General features: G+C 31.5%; 1 protein-coding gene across 1 annotated transcript in view; it reads left to right on the top strand.

Moving 5' to 3' along the window:
- Window positions 1-6110: 6110 nt before the first annotated feature.
- The window catches only part of LOC111060123 (serine/threonine-protein kinase tousled-like 2), a 132671-nt gene continuing 123289 nt past the window's right edge, over window positions 6111-15492 (top strand). Inside the window, exons 1-2 of the mRNA XM_039441090.1 lie at window positions 6111-6525; window positions 14084-14147. Coding sequence (XP_039297024.1) covers window positions 14117-14147 — 31 coding nt within the window. The 5' untranslated portion in view covers window positions 6111-6525; window positions 14084-14116. The remainder of the gene's footprint in view (window positions 6526-14083; window positions 14148-15492) is intronic.

Genomic DNA, 15492 nt, shown 5'->3' with positions numbered 1-15492 from the left:
TGATACAGGTGTATTAATGTAATATTAACGGTTCATTATCATTTAAAATAATCAATTATACGAATTAAAATAGTATATTTCGCACATAGAGCAGAAAATGAGATTTTTCCGGAGATTTTAAACCGGCTTGGCCTACGGCCTCGGACTAGAAAAGATTGAGAGCCGGAAAAACATTTTTGCCCGTGGTGCGAACGCTATTTTTCGCCACACACAAAAATAAACAATATGTTTTTGAAAATAGTTGTTTACTAAGCACTTCCGAAAGCAGAAGTGGAAGGTGGTAGCTCTAGCAAATCTCTGGTAATCTAAATATCAGGAAATTGTCCAAGTATTTTTATTTTTTATTCTGATTTGTCTAAATAACCTAAAAGATGATGTTCAATTATGTGGGAGGTTGAGTTTATACTTTTTTATTCTTTCAAATGAGAATAAGATGATATTATCAAAAATGTTTTAATTACTGAATAATGAACACAAATAATGAAAAGTTTTTTGATCACCTTTCTTAGTTCCATGTTAGCGGCTGGAAAGGGTACTCTTTCCGGCCTAGGCCGGAAAGAAACCTGTTCTGACGTCAGACAAGAGTCGTCTGCAAACAATGTCTTTCAGATCTACGTAGGGACTGGAAAACAGCTGCTTTCTGTGCAGTGTGGCGAAAAATAAATTACATTTTCCAATAATTTCATAATGAAGTTTTAAAATTAAGATGACAATTTTGTTAATTAATTATAAATTCTACATTGTTGAAAGACGATCTGGCAACAGAGCAAAGCGAGAAAGAGATAGCGCTATCCGCTTTGTTGAATGATGGACAATGATAGCAATACCATTGCTAATCAAACACAGCCATTATAACGTGGACCTCACTATAGTGTTCCATTATTTTCAGCCAACTTCTGTAATGGTAGCTTCACTAATGTTTCAACCCTTGATCTGCCTCCTCACAAGAACATCAGTAGCGGCCACTTGCTGCTAGGGGAACGCGGAATTGGAAATGTAAGTAATTCAAATGTACATGGCGTTTCCAATTCCGTGTTCCCACCACAGCTAGTGGACGCTACTATTGTCCCTTGTGTGCAGGCTACTTTTTACTTTTCTTGCCATAGGTAAGGAAAGTATTGCTTACGCGAAAAAAATTAAAGTACCCCAATTCCTAAATTTCTATACGTTTCAAGGTCCCCTGAGTCCAAAAAAATGGTTTTTGGGTATTGGTCTGTATGTGTGTGTGTGTGTGTGTGTGTGTGTGTGTGTGTGTGTGTGTGTATGAGTGTCTGTGTACACGATATCACATCTTCCAATGAACGGAATGACTTGAAATTTGAAACGTAAGGTCCTTACAATATAAGGATCCGACACGAACAATTTCGATCAAATGCGATTCAAGATGGCGGCTAAAATGGCGAAAATGTTGTCAAAAACAGGGTTTTCCACGATTTTCTCGAAAACGGCTCCAACGATTTCGATTAAAGTTATACCTGACGTAGTCATCGATAAGCTCTATCAACTGCCACAAGTCCCATATCTGTAAAAATTTCAGGACCTCCACCCCATCTTTTTAAAGTTCGATTTCAGATCTTCAATTATCAGGCTTCAGATACAATTTAAACAAAAAATTTCGAGTGGAAAAGATTGAGCATGAGAATCTCTACAATTAATGTTCAGTAACATTTTCACCTAAAATTAAAAATAAGCTCGAAATTCGAGAAAATGTGATTATCCAATTATTGCAAACTGTTGGCAACTGTTGATTCTATCAAATGATTCACTATGAAGAGATAGCAGACCTCGTGTGTCTCCAGCGTTATTGCCCTGTCACCAGCTGGCTCAAATTTTTGAATAGTAAACTTGAGATGCGCGGGAACACTAGCGTCAGGTGATAAATTCTCATAACGGCAAGGAAAGTTGTGTGAGTGCGCCACACCAGATTTTTAAAATTCCCTTGAGGAATTTAAATAAACATCCTAAGCCCGATATCTGTATTTTTTCTGCGTTTTCTCACCTATAACAAATGAGTGTACAATGTACAGATTTGCAACAGGGGTTGTGGGCCTCCTCACTCTCACCAGAGAAGCTATAGAGTGGCTGAGTGACCTGCAGGTTGACATTTGAAAATATGGAGATTGATTTTCTGTGTAGGGTACTTGAAGCCAATAACTTTTTTTTTCTATGTTTTACATTTTGACAGAGCCATTTGTCTGGCAAGCATGACATTCTCATAATATTGTTTCATTTTATTATTATTATGACAGCACTTCATACAGTGTTTTATGAATTATATTTATTTTATATTGAATAAATATATTACTGCAACTTAGGTCTACGCACAGGTTTTACCTTGTAGGCTACTCCTTAAACAAAGATGGACATTAAAAAAAGTATACTGCAGTTTTGGGATCATTTTATATATTTAACAGTATTTTTCTTGTATTATTTTTAGATGTTATAATAGACTATTAGATTATTATAATTGTGTATGTTTTTTGAGAAATAAATTTGAATTTGAGTGTAAATAATGTTATTTATGACCGTTTTCTTCCCTCATGCCATACGCATATATATATATACCTAATTTGATAGAGCTCATTGACAGAAATGTTGAAATTCGCTGCACAGGTTCTGTGCAGCTAATTTGAAGCTAATGTCTTCAAATTTTTTTGAAGACATTGAAGCTAATGTCTTCAAATTTTTTGTAGAGGTGTTTTCTAAACTACCGTACGCCAAAAATGTCCCCAAAATCGGTGTATTCCTATGCATTTATCTGTATTTTCTCAGCTTCTTTCAAGGGCTAAAGGTACGTCTTCGTTTGTGCGGATCCTAATTGGCGGTCTAATTGTATGATTAGCAATGGTATTGCTATCCTTGTCTATCATTCAACAAAGCGGATAGCGCTATCTCTTTATCGCTTTGCTCTGTTGCCAGATCGTCTTTCTACAATGTAGAATTAATAATCAACTTACAAAATGTCATCCCAATTATAAAAATTCATTATGAAATTGTTGAAAAATATAATTTCCTACTTAATAAAATATAATTGATTATTTTAAACGAGAATGAACAGTTAATATTACATCAATAAACCTGTATCAGCTACCGTCTATAGAAGGCATTGACAAGACGGAGGATCGGCAACGTTGTTCTCCTATCTTTCTCCACTGCGATTATAACGTTTGGGTCCACGTTATAATCGCAGTGGAGAAAGATATTGATGTAATATTGACGGTCCATTCTCGTTTAAAATAATCAATTATATTTTATTAAGCAAGAAATAGAGTATAGATGAACACAAAATTTAATTATGAGCTACACAATACCTTGGTATTTATTTGTCGGTCATGATAGCATTATGTAAGATGAATCAGACTACCGATTATTGGTGTGTTCCCAACCTCTGAAGATGATTACCGTAACACCATAGAGAAACAATAGCGTAAGTAGATATCCCATGGTATAGGCCATTTATGTCGCAACTTTTACTGTTATCTCAAGCCGATAGTCCACATAGTTCTTTCCTGTGAAGCTTTATGACGCTGGTAGTCTCTCATATTGTGCCGTTCATACACTCTTACCCGGTCAAAACAGTAAAAATCTACAATAATCGGCTTGAGATAACAGTAAAAGGTGCGACATAAACGCCCTATACAATGGGATATCTTTGTTTCTCTTTGGTAACACATATTGAACGAAATATCCAGATATCTTGTAATGGTTTGATATATCTGACAATTTATTTTGTGGTTGTTGTTGGAGCCCAATCCCAGCCTTAATCTTAGCCCTAGAATTATACAAGGTTAGGAGATAAGATTTGATTTATATGTAGAGGAGGAGGAGAATGATAAGAGAGAGGATGAAGATAAGGAGGAGGTAGTGAAAGAAGAGGAGGAGGAGAATATGAAGTTGAGGAGTGAGAGGAGGAAAAGAAAAAAAAAGAGAATGAGTATATAATATTAAATTTTATTTTTTAATCAATGTAGGTATATAAAATTATATGCTCGATTCAAAATACACGTATTCAAAATAACTGACAATACAGCTAACTATTGAATGAATCTGACTAAGTATGAAGTGCAGAATATTGGTTGATATTTGGATTAAATGCATTTTGTTAAATTAGTATAATTATAAGCCAGCATAAATTAGTAGGTACTCTAAATAAATGAACACATCTAACTCAATGTTATACCTTTTAGAGTTTCAAATTAAATTCATTATTTATTTGCTAATTCACATATTTTTATATAGGAGAAGAGGAAAAGTTTATAAGTTAGTAAAGGGAAAAAATATTACACAAAGCTTAATTTAATCGTGATCAATTTGACAAGAACCAATCAGAGAAGGCTTTTTGAGAAGAAAGCTTCTGTGATTGGTTCTTGTAAAATTAATCACAATTAAAATTTAAATGGCTTGTGTGCAACCGTCTCTATAAATTTAATAGTTTTCAACTACTGCATGATATATGTCTCTTTATATTTAATAAAAGATAATCCAATAAAATACTCAAAATAATTTCATCAAACATTCTGAAACAAAATCAAAGAATTACTTCTAAATTTTGATTTAATACACTATTTCAAATAATTTAGCTATATAGAAATTATATTACTGCAAGGTACCTATTACAGTACCTAAATTTTGTTATTCCATTTATATAAATGTATGAATTCAGGCCTTCTTTCTTGTATTTATAAAATAGAATAATAGTACCCTTTAAAATTAATAAAACAATAATACAAATTGTAATCACAAATTTTGTGATCACACCATCGTCGGGTTATAAATCTTTAAATTATAAATTTATAACTCGACAATGGTGTGATCACCGAAACTAGTAGTTACATTACAATTTGTTTTTACTATTTTATTAATTTTAAAGGGTACTATAATTATTCTATTTTATAAATATTCCATTTTTCTTGGTTTACTGTGTGAGATTATTCACTTGGATATAAGTAGATTGATTTGTATACTTTTTAAATAATAAATTTACTTTATCCTAAAGTTATCTACAGTCAGGTGAGTTGAGGATGAATTTTTATTAATTGTTTACATTTTTGGTCAGTTTTTTTGCAATATTATTATGGAATAACCCAAAGGAAAATTGTAGTGTATTGTTGTCTATTGAGGTGTAAGGATCATAACATACTTTAGTGTTATCAAAGGGTTATGTTGAGCCTAATTTTTACAAGGTAAATGTTTTTAAATTAATATAATAATTACTCTTAAAATCTCTGAAAACTCATTGGTTTTTCTCCCTTTAAATATTATGTCCCAGAAAATTTATTTTCTATCTGTTCAAAATATACCCTACTGTGTTTGTCATACTATAGAGTGAATGATTGATAATTCAACTTTATATTTAATAATTTATTTAAAATCCTAAATTAGACTAAATAGACGTTTATTCTACTTATTTTAAAGAAAAGTCCCAAAAATGTACTTTAGAACAGCCTAACAAAATTTATTTCAAATCTGTGATTCATCAAAAATTAGGTTATTTTTTTTTAAACAGCTGATAATTATTTAATTACAAAATTTCAAGTTAACTGTTTGTTTTGATAATTTTTAAGGTTAGATGAGTAGTTTTCTAATACTTTTTGTTATAGGCCTATACATCTCTTTAAACTAAACATTTTCCATTTAATTATTTATTTTATTTACAATTTCTTTTGGACAATTTGTCAACTTATGTATTTCTATTGATATCTAGTCAATCCTGTTTTGTTTTGAAGAAGTTTTCCAAACAATCTAGTTTTAAATCCGTTTTGAAGATTTAATTCAATAAAAAATAACCTTTTTCAAATTTATTTGTCCAATTTGCAAACTTATTCCTTCTAATTTATTTGTACTTTCAGCACTTACGTTAAAACAACTCCAAATTTGATAATTTTTAAGGTTATTTTGATAATTTTTAAGGTTATCTTATTGTTTTTGTAAGGTTATACTATTTTTCCTCCCTTTTTCGATGTTTATTTCAATTGTTTTCAAATTTTGCGCCCCTATTACTTTCGATTTTGAAATGCATACTCAAAGAGAGATGCACCAGGCATTAAAATCCCGGAATCGACCGGAGATATACGAAGATTTGGTTTTAGTTCAATCATGACGTCATTCTATAGTATGTCACCTGTGCTTTGCTAAACAACTAGAGCAATTCGCAAGTTCTTTGAGGAACATTGAATGGTATTGTGTTAAAAACCTATAAATCTAGTTAATTGTGTGTTAAATCAAACCTTACACATCATTTCCATCAAGTATTTATTCTATTTTCGTCATGCATTCCTTGAATGAGGCTCAGTTTATTGTAAACTTGGGTGGCTCATGCATGGAAATTATAGGTCTGAATCGCTAGATCGGTTTGTGAGTGCCCCTTCCGCCATCTTTTTATGGCTGTTTTTCACTATTTCGTCGATTGTAATTAATTAATTACGCCAATATGACCTCGCAATTGATTTGTGACAAGTGTTGAACAGTGTACTTAGGGACTTAGTTGCTAAAAGTGACCAGAAAATTTCGGATACCGACAAAAAGGTAAGCTATTTTTGTGTGTCTTTGATTTTCATTCATGAATAGTCTGCTAGGGGTGGGATAGGTACGATGTGCAGCACTTACAATTTACAATGACTAATCAAAACTCTTTGAAATACACAAGTTTTACTACATTTTTACAACCAAAACAACCCTAATTCAACTGATTTACGTTTGTAAACTACAACCTAAAATCTCACATACAATTCTATCCACAAAAATCTTAATATTTTCTACAACTTTTAACCCAACCCAAACATTTTCATCTTTATTTGATCACAATGAAACACTCCAAATCTTAATTTCCAAAGATTCTATAATTATAACCTAAAGAAACTATGTAGGTAGTAACTTGCTATGCTTGTAAAGTTAGTTTCAAAGGTACGTAAAACTATTAAATATCTATGACTATTGTTTCAAATACTCTTTTATCTCTATCATCATACATTATTTGAATAGTTTTCATTGATTACTAAGTGTTATGAAAAAGATTTGTTGGTTTTTATTGTGTGGAACGGCAGAAAACAGAGATCGCTGATATGCTTTCTTGGTAGCCTAGTAGGCTTTCTTGTTGAATAGGGATTGATAGGATGATAGGTTCAACCATCTTGGATAATGCTTACTTAGCTCCAGACTAAACTGTAATTATTCACTTGCTTTTCAACGTTCATTGAATCGTTTATGTTGTGGTAATTTAGTTTGTGCTGTATTTTGAAACGGTTTAAAGTTGTGGGGTGTTGAGTTTTAACCTCAAAATGTTGTAGATTTTAGTGTTGAATTATCTTTACTTACAACGAAAAGTCCTAGTAGCCTATATTCTTTTTAAAAACTAACTTAAACTCCTAGTATTTATTTACTAGAGACTAAAAATCTAATTCAGTTCATAGAAGTTTGTATCTTGTTGGCAGGACTTCATAATTTTCAATGAGAGAAAACTGTTTTGTCCTTTGTTAAGGTTGGGTCCTTTCTCAATTTTATCAAGTTTTTGACTAGATTGGCTAAGGGCCCGAATACCACATATACCTCAGTCATGTATATAATACATTTATAAAACATTATAGGCTACATTTAAATATACGGTAATTCATTTTATGATCATAGATAGATATTTGACCAACTCTTTTCAAAGATTTGATTCCTTAGACCTTTGTCTAAGATGAAATCTATCAAATAGGCTAGTATGACTATTTGATGACTATGAACGATCATGTATCTATTATGTCACACTCATAATGTAGCTGTATACTTTGTTATGAGGCCCCAAGGGTATGTAATACTCTTCTAAAAGGTATGAGCTTTAATAACACAACCTACTTTAATGTTCTTGACATTTTAAACAGGAAAATACTATTCATCTTGTCTAGGAATTTGCAATATTAGGTGCCTTGTAGAGGTCCCTTGAACAATTTCTCAGATTTTTGAGCTCAAAGTACCATTAGGCTATATTGTCATAGGTATAATGAATTAATAACGGGGGACCGAGTTTTGCTCTGGAGTGTAAAAACATAACAAATTTGTAACGAAAGATTGAATTTATAGTTTATATTTATTTATTCATTTTCTCAGTCGTACAATTATATTTAGTTATATGAGGAGGCACAACAGGCTTATGCCCAAAACTGTCCCTTTTCAAATTCATACTAGGCCTATAGTCCAAATCAAAATCTAGGTTAAGCTACTATCACTCATCAAAATAACAAACACATCATCAATTACAAATAAGATAGGGTATTTACTATGAATTCTATTTAGATTGATATACTATGTTTGCTACAATATTAATTTGTTAATATACTATGTACTATCTACACTAAAAGCATCTAGTTACTAATTTGGACTTTCCAAAGTAAACATGTTTTCTGAAAAAAAATAGAAATAAGCGAAAATAAGTTTTTTTTCTTGTTGAATTTTTCTTTCTGTGAGATCAGCTTAATGGTCCCACACATGCACTTGTTTACTTACTTCCATTTCGATCTCGACAGACGACAAAATTTCCATCTGTTTTTCCAAGGACGTATTTATCCTTTTAATGTCCTTCAGCGAGTTATCCTAGGGTTGAGACCTAGTGCAACGAATTTTCATATCATAAACCTACTTTGTTCCAAATTTCGTGAGAATCGTTAGAGCCGTTTTCGAGATCCGGTCACATACAGACATATAAACATCTAAACAGAAATTGTTCGTTTAATAGTATAGGATATTTCATATCATAACGTTAAGTCGTCGGTCCCGGCTGCCTTAACAGTCGTTAGGTCATATCAGAGGTCCTGAAATTGATTAAAATGACTGGGGAAGGACCAATGGGCACATCCCAAAACTGTTCCTTCCCCGAATTTTTATTCAGGTTCAGTTCGCTTAACCAAAACACCTACAAAGCGAAATAATAGCGATGGACTCCGGTGAGCCCATCCAATTGGAAGCCTTGAAAAAGGATGGAAGTCACTGGCTTGTTGAGGTATTCATACACCAAGTCCCAAAAAATAGGTTAATTAATATTTTAGAATTGGTTAAATGGGGAGTATTGATTTTATAGAATATAAAGAGAACTGATTTAAATTGAGTTTCTAATTTGAATCTTCTCGTAGCTCTACAATGGGGTGATGGGAAGAAATAGCTTGAAACTGTGACCATTGATGTTATCCCATATAAGGAACACTGACTGTTTCAAATTGATCTTACTAACTTATTATTATTAAACGAAAATCCCAATTAAATGCTGTAAATCACCCCGAAGACTTCTGCTACTGCAAATATTGACAACAGGGTAAACAGCTAGATGGAAATTCGATGAGCGCTACTATTCAAAAATTATTTGTCAGCCCGGGAATAATTAAATAAAACTGCAATGAGAGCGTTTTGCCTCAAGAAAGTGCTTTTTCCAGCCATATAAGCCGTTCCTGTGAAGTCATCTTAATTGATAGCCTTGGTAGTGAAAAATTGAAGCACAGTGTGCCTTATGAATTACCCTAAATAATTTTTGAATAGTAGCGCTCATCGAATTTCCATCTAGCTGTTGTCAATATTTGCAGTAGCAGAAGTCTTCGGGGTGATTTACAGCATTTAATTTGAATTTTCGTTTAATAATAATAACTTATTCATTAGCATTTGAATAATTGCAATATTTCAGTAATTTCCAATAGTAACTTCCAAAATTTCAGTAATTTCAGTAGTATTCAAAAATTATTTAATTATTCCCGGGCTGACAAATAATTTCTGAATAGTAGCGCTCATCGAATTTCCATCTAGCTGTTTACCCTGTTGTCAATATTTGCAGTAGCAGAAGTCTTCGGGGTGAATTACAGCATTTAATTTGGATTTTTGTTTAATAATAATAACCAATTCATTAGCATTTGAATAATTGCAATATTTCAGTAATTTCCTTCTCATCTCACTAACTTATTAATGATAATAACCAATTCATTAGCATTTGAATAATTGCAATATTTCAGTAATTTCCTTCTCATCTCACTAACTTATTAATGATTACCCTGTTGAATTAAAAACTTTATTAATGTATTATGGAAAGGCATATTACTCATGATTGTTGAGTTATGCACGGAAATTCATAGATTAAAGTTCAGTTACTATTGTCAATATATTGAACAAATATTCTATGGTGAGATTCATTTGAAACTGTCATTATTTCTTGTAGAATAAAATCTATACCACCCATTCAAATAATGTTGACAATCAAAGGTGAAACTTAACTATATCAACCTGCCCTTAGATTCAATGTTCAAATCAAATATTGGATTTTAGATAAGGAAACGAGTTATTGGGAAATTTTTAATTGATGAAGGGATATTTGTTATTGATGAAGTGGTTTTTTCAAATTTAAATGATTTTTGATCAAATGTTGACAGTGAATATTAAAAAGAGAGAATTCACAAGGGTAAATTCTGAGGTAGTATTATTTATTTCTTAAAGTCTTTGCCACTTGAGGTATAATCTATAGTGAGCTCCATGTTATAATAGTAGTGGAGAAAGATTGGAGTTCAACGTTGCCGATCCTCTGTCTTGTTAATGCCTTGTATGTACGGTAGCTGATACAGGTTCATTGATGTAATATTAACTGTTCATTCTAGTTTAAAATGATCAATTATATTTTTCAATAACTTCATAACCAATATACATAGCCTAATTAAAATGATATATTTTATCAATTGATTCTTCATTATACATTGTTAAGAGGCGATCTAGCAACAGAGCAAAGCGAGGAAGAGATAGCACTATCCGCTTCGTTGAATGAAAGACAAGGATAGCAATACCGTTGCTGATCAAACACTGCCATTATAACGTGGACATCACTATACAAGATATTATATAGCTTTGATTTGAAGCTCCAGAGATAATAATAGATTTATAAGAATTTTATAAGTATAGATTTATTTCTTGTAGATCTATTATGTAGCTGGCTCACACACTAACTGACATAATAACTGAAAATGCATTATAACCAACTATTGAATGAATTAGCCAAGGTATTATGTGGAGAATGATTGGTTGATATTTGGATGGAATGCGCATTGAATTGGGATCATATAATATTGTGTTGTATCTACACTAATCGGCCCACTAACAACTCATAACCCTACAGTATTGGACAAAGTATTGTGTGGAGAATGATTGGTTGATATTTGGATGGAATGCGCATTGAATTGGGATAATATAATATTGTGTTGTATCTACACTAATCGGCCCACTAACAACTCATAACCCTACAGTATTGGACAAAGTATTGTGTGGATAATGATTGGTTGATATTTGGATGGAATGCGCATTGAATTGGGATAATATAATATTGTGTTGTATCTACACTAATCGGCCCACTAACAACTCATAACCCTACAGTAATGGACAAAGTATTGTGTGGAGAATGATTGGTTGATATTTGGATGGAATGCGCATTGAATTGGGATAATATAATATTGTGTTGTATCTACACTAATCGGCCCACTAACAACTCATAACAATACAGTATTGGACAAAGTATTGTGTGGAGAATGACTGGTTGATATTTGGATGAAATGCGCATTGAATTAGATAATATAATATTGTGATGTAACTTCATAAATCGGTGGTGTTTCAACAAATAATTGTCGACTCTCTGAAAAGGATATAAAATAATATTCTTCTCATCAACACACAACCGGAAATTAGAGAAAGAAAGAGAGAGAGAGAGAGATGAGAGAAAAATTAGAGTGCTCAAGATTATTCTTGATTCCATGAATCATTGAATGAAACTTACCACAGTGAATCATATTATCTTAATATTTGATCATTGTGAGAATAACTGTTGGGGATATTTTACCATTTATGTTTACCATACTATAATAGTAAGAGAGAGAGAGAGAGGGATGGAGTGAAAGTGAGAGATAGATTCTGAATGTCATATTCGGTGCTCTAATCTATTTTCTGTTATCTTTAGTCTGATATATTTATTCTAATTGCCAGCATTTTTGTGATATTTTTATGCCTTGTAACTCTGTATGAAGTGTACAATTTTAAACATCTACTGAGCTATTTAAAAATTGAATTTTTTGGCAATATTAACAGAATATGTTCAGTAAATTGAACATTCGTAGACTGAATTGTAGAATTTTCCCATGTAAAAAAACATTACCAGCAGGACAGACAACATAATATGGTAAAAATAAGTTTTGTGTTGTATAGGATTTTGTTGATTAAATAATCCAGTTTGTAAAATTTTTAAATCGAATTTGAGCTACTTTGAATATTCAATTTTATTTTTTTTTTATTTATTATTATTTCATCCACTGACCTCCTATAATAGGGGTATTTGGATTTGTCAATATCGTAAGTAAATAAAATACAGAACAAAAATACATGAAAAGTATAGACATAAATACAATATTATATCCATAAATACAATTTTATATACATAAATACAATTAGAATAAGTTTTGTGTAGTAGAGGATTTTGTTGATAAATAATCTAGTTTGTACAGTTTTCAAATTGAATAAGCTACTTTGAATATTCAATTAAAATAAGGTTTGTGTTGTAGAGGATTTTGTTAATTAAATTTGTTGACGTTTAGAATTTTAACAAAAGTATAATTTAAGGATTTAAATAAAATCTTTAATACTTTTTGTGATTGTGAAGGAAGATTTTTGTTTGGATTTGTATTTTGAAATTAATTAATCTGATAAATTCAAAATTATTGTAGTACATACATTTTGTGGACTCAAAATAGTGTGTGGATTAAGTTATAACCTCTAGACTGTGTATTCCAAATTATGGTTTAAAGCAGTTTTGGGCGAATGCCTGTTGTTTTTACCTGCATTGTATCTATTGTCTATGAATAAATGAATAATCTAGTTTGTAAAATTTTTAAGTCGAAGCTACTTTGAATAGGCTATTCAGTTTTATGCAATATGATATCACACAGTGGTATTCAGTTTACAATTTTCTTGATGCATGATTATAATCATTATTGTAATCAGGACCCCAAGTCGAAGGTTTATTCATTAAATCCACTATTTCTTGCTTATATCCCGATATCATAATTTTTGTTGTATTGTTAGTAGGCATTAAGCTGGTTTTACACCAAAGTTATTAACTTAATCCTTATAGATTCTATGAGATTGAAAGGAACTTGACAAACACATATGTTCATCATGTGTATGATAAGATATGTTCAATCTAATAGAATCTATAAGGATTAAGTTATTAACATTTTGTTAATAAATTTGGTGTAAACGCAGCTTCAGTTTTCCATTTTCCAAATTTGCTTGTATCATGTTATTTTTACAAGGATATTCTCAAGGAGTAAATGACATAATGTTAAACAATGCTTTAATCTGTATATTCTTTATTGATTGATACAATAAGTACATCATCAAAATGATAGGGAGAGAAAAAATAAGGTAACCTTGTGCTATTTCTCTCCCAAATTTAGATAAGGTTACACATAGTCCCAAATAGATTAAGTCTATTAACCATTACTTCTGGCGTATTCAGCAGACAAAAAACACATAATCATAAAATAATTGGAAATGGAAAACAGGCTTATAGCCCTTACCATCCCATTCCCAATTTTGTTATTTTGGATTATCCTCAGTTTTTATCATTTGTCTTGTATTTTTAGTATATTTTTCTGTGTAATTTAGTTTCTATGATGTTTTTTATTCATTTAGGAAGACTTTTTGTGTAGTTGAGAAGTTGATATTGTGGTAATTATTCATATTGAATGAAAAAGACTAAGAAATTGTCAAAAAAAACCACTGATTTATTGATAATTAGAAAGACCGGTTTCGGTTATTACACCATTGACAATCTCTGATAAACTATCTCTGATAAGACCGAAACCGGTCTTTCTAATTATCAATAAATCAGTGGTTTTTTGACAATTTCTTAGTCTTTTCCATTCAACATTTAGGAAGAGTTATTCCCAATAAACAGTTCATATTTCTACATGTATTTAGAAGATTTCAATACTAGAAGCATTATTTCGAGTTTATTTTCAATTTTCTTAATGTTTATTGTGTTTTTAGTATGTTTTCCTTTGTATTTTTGTGTTAATTTAGTGTATTTTTTTAGTTTTCAGATGGGGTTTGAGGCGGTACTGGCGGGATGACCGACAGCCGTTGGATTTCAGGAGGAGGTGAGTTCAAAAATTTTTATTTGTTACATTTAACAATACACCCATATCAAATACATTATTAGAAAAGGATGAACAGACCTAGCCCAAAAATGCTCCCTTTCCGATTTCGTACGTAGAACGAGAGTTATGCTCCTAGTATCATTACATTTCCTAAATTTGAGTCCAATTTTAGAGAACAGCACACCATCTAGTAAACACAGATCAGCAGAATATTATAGTATAGTTAAGTGACGTCACTTTACCGCGGTTAAATTCAGTAGACGTACTGTCATGCTCCAAGTATCAGGTTCTGTGATACTACTCTATTCGCTATCTGGGCCCTCCAGATATTTATCTCGGGCCACTCCCGTGTTTTGGATGGACACGTTAAGTCGTCGGTCCCGGCTGCCTAAAAGGCAGTCATGTCTAAGGCCCTGAAATTGATCAGTTGCGACCTGTAAACTCAGCCAGTCAGGTCACTCGATATTATTATTATTTATGGTTGATATTTTCTCATGCAATAAGAGCCTCAGTTTGTTGAAGTATACATGTGACTCCTTATAACATAACTATCAAGTAGTCGCTCGATAGCCTGGTTTTTACTATAGTGAGGTCCACGTTATAATGGCAGTGGAGAAGGATAGGAGAACAACGTTGCCGATCCTCTGTCTTGTCAATGCCTTCTATAGACGGTAACTGATACCGGTCTATTGATTTATCTCTTTTCTGTTTAGGGCTACTTGTAATATAAATATAAAGAAAAAGCAAAATCTCAGTACCCTTTTGAATTATTTAAATCACAACATGATTCGGACATTTATGCCATTTTCAAGTGATATATATATATATATATATATAGATATATATATATATATATATATATATATCATATAATGATATATATTACTTGAAAATGGCTTAAATGTCCGAATCATGTTGTGATAGAATATTTCAAAAAGGGTACTGAGATTTTTATTTTTCTTTATATTTAGGTTTATTGATGTAATATTAACTGTTTATTCTTGTCTGAAATAATAAATAATATTTTATTAAGCAAGAAACTATATTTTTCAACAACTCTATTATGAATTTTAATGAATAAGATGAAATATTTTGTTGATTAATTATTAATTCTACATTGTGACGATCTGGCAACAGAGCAATCGCTATCTGCTTTGTTGAATGATAGACAAAGATAGCAATACCATTGCTAATCAAACACTGCCATTATAACGTGGACCTCACTGTAGTAGAGTTAGTGGTCGAGTAACTGTCATACTAACTCTACCGAGCTGACTCTACTCTACTTACTTGGTCGAGTAACTGTTTTTATTATTAGGTAAAGTGTGTTGTCTAGTGAGCAGAA

The sequence above is a fragment of the Nilaparvata lugens genome, chromosome 14 (assembly GCF_014356525.2).
Source record: "Nilaparvata lugens isolate BPH chromosome 14, ASM1435652v1, whole genome shotgun sequence".
Taxonomy (NCBI): domain Eukaryota; kingdom Metazoa; phylum Arthropoda; class Insecta; order Hemiptera; family Delphacidae; genus Nilaparvata; species Nilaparvata lugens.
Note: the sequence above shows the minus strand (reverse complement) of the source record. Positions and strands in the feature narration are given on the sequence as shown.